The sequence below is a fragment of the Myotis brandtii genome, unplaced genomic scaffold (genome assembly GCF_000412655.1).
Source record: "Myotis brandtii unplaced genomic scaffold, ASM41265v1 scaffold601, whole genome shotgun sequence".
Taxonomy (NCBI): Eukaryota; Metazoa; Chordata; class Mammalia; order Chiroptera; family Vespertilionidae; genus Myotis; species Myotis brandtii.
In genome coordinates, this window is record NW_005370276.1 from 2189334 (window position 1) to 2190737 (window position 1404).

The 1404-nt window shown below is 55.3% G+C and overlaps 1 protein-coding gene across 1 annotated transcript in view; it reads right to left on the minus strand.

Moving 5' to 3' along the window:
* Positions 1 to 1404, minus strand: part of SYT3 (synaptotagmin III) — a 32380-nt gene that overhangs the window by 24687 nt on the left and 6289 nt on the right. Inside the window, exon 6 of the mRNA XM_014550454.1 lies at positions 1175 to 1393. Within this exon, the coding sequence (XP_014405940.1) occupies positions 1175 to 1393 (219 nt within the window). The remainder of the gene's footprint in view (positions 1 to 1174; positions 1394 to 1404) is intronic.

Here is a 1404-nt window from a genome sequence, read left to right on the forward strand (position 1 = left end):
AGTCTGAATGTGGGGACCTGGGGGGCGGGTGTCAGGGCTTTAGGATACCGGCCGTCTAAGGCCTGGGGGATGGGCTATTAAAGAAACCAGATTAGGTTAAATGAGAGAGTCTGGAGGCCAAGGGTTGGGGGTGTAAAGTGTTCAGAGATCAGAAGGGTTGGGGGCTCGGGAAGTCTGGGGATGGGAAGGGAAAGGAGGCTGGAAGAACAGAAGCCGGCCCGGGGGCATGGCTCCGTGCTTTAGGATACCGGCCGTCTAAGGCCTGGGGGATGGGCTATTAAAGAAACCAGATTAGGTTAAATGAGAGAGTCTGGAGGCCAAGGGTTGGGGGTGTAAAGTGTTCAGAGATCAGAAGGGTTGGGGGCTCGGGAAGTCTGGGGATGGGAAGGGAAAGGAGGCTGGAAGAACAGAAGCCGGCCCGGGGGCATGGCTCCGTGGCTGAGCATCCACCCAGGAACCAGGGGCTCAGGGTTCGAGTGCCGGTCAGGCCGTGTGCCTGGGTTGTGGCTCGATCCCCAGCAGGCGGCATACAAGAAGCAGCCGATCAGTGATTCTCTCTCACCATTGATGTTTCTCTCTCCCTCTCCCTTCCTCTCTCGCCGAAATCAATAAAAACATTTTTTTTTTTTTTTTTTTTAAGGAAAGGAAAAGGAAAGCCAGAACTCTGGCTTCAGGAAGTTGGCCGGTCAGGAATCTGAGGTCAGCCATAACCGGTTCGGCTCAGTGGATAGAGCGTCGGCCTGCGGACTGAAAGGTCCCAGGTTTGATCCCGGTCAAGGGGGTGTGCAGGAGGCAGCTGATCGATGTTTCTCTCTCATCGATGTTTCTAACTCTCTATCCCTTTCCCTTCCTCTCTGTAAATATCAGTAAAATATATTTTTAAAAAAAGAAAGGAATCTGAGGTCAGAGGGCAGAGGTCATGAGGTCATGGGCTGAAGTTTGGACGAAGCTGCCTGCGGGTACCTGGCATCTGTGAATATGAGAAACCTGGGCCCAGGCAAGACGTTCCTATTTGACTACGTGTAGGGCGGCAGGGGGGGCATTCTCTACTTTCTCGTGCGCTTGGCGATATTTTGCAATAAAATAACATTTAAGAGAAAACTCCGGGGTCCAGAGTTAAAAGGTGATGAAGTCGAGGGCCAGGAGGGAGCAGAGGGGCTGAGAGGCCACTGACCGAGCCGCCCTCCACGATGTCCCGCCACAGCGGGCGGTCTGGCGGCTGCTCTGCCAGCTCCAGGAGGTTGTCCAGCACCACCTGGCCGATGAGGTCGTGCCGCGAGAAGCGGTCGAAGTCATAGACGCTGAAGTGCAGCTTGCGCTGGGCCAGCTCGGCCAGGGGCACCGCAAACTGAAACGTCTCATTGAACACAGGGTTCAGGGTCTTCCTGTGCACCTGGGGGGGGG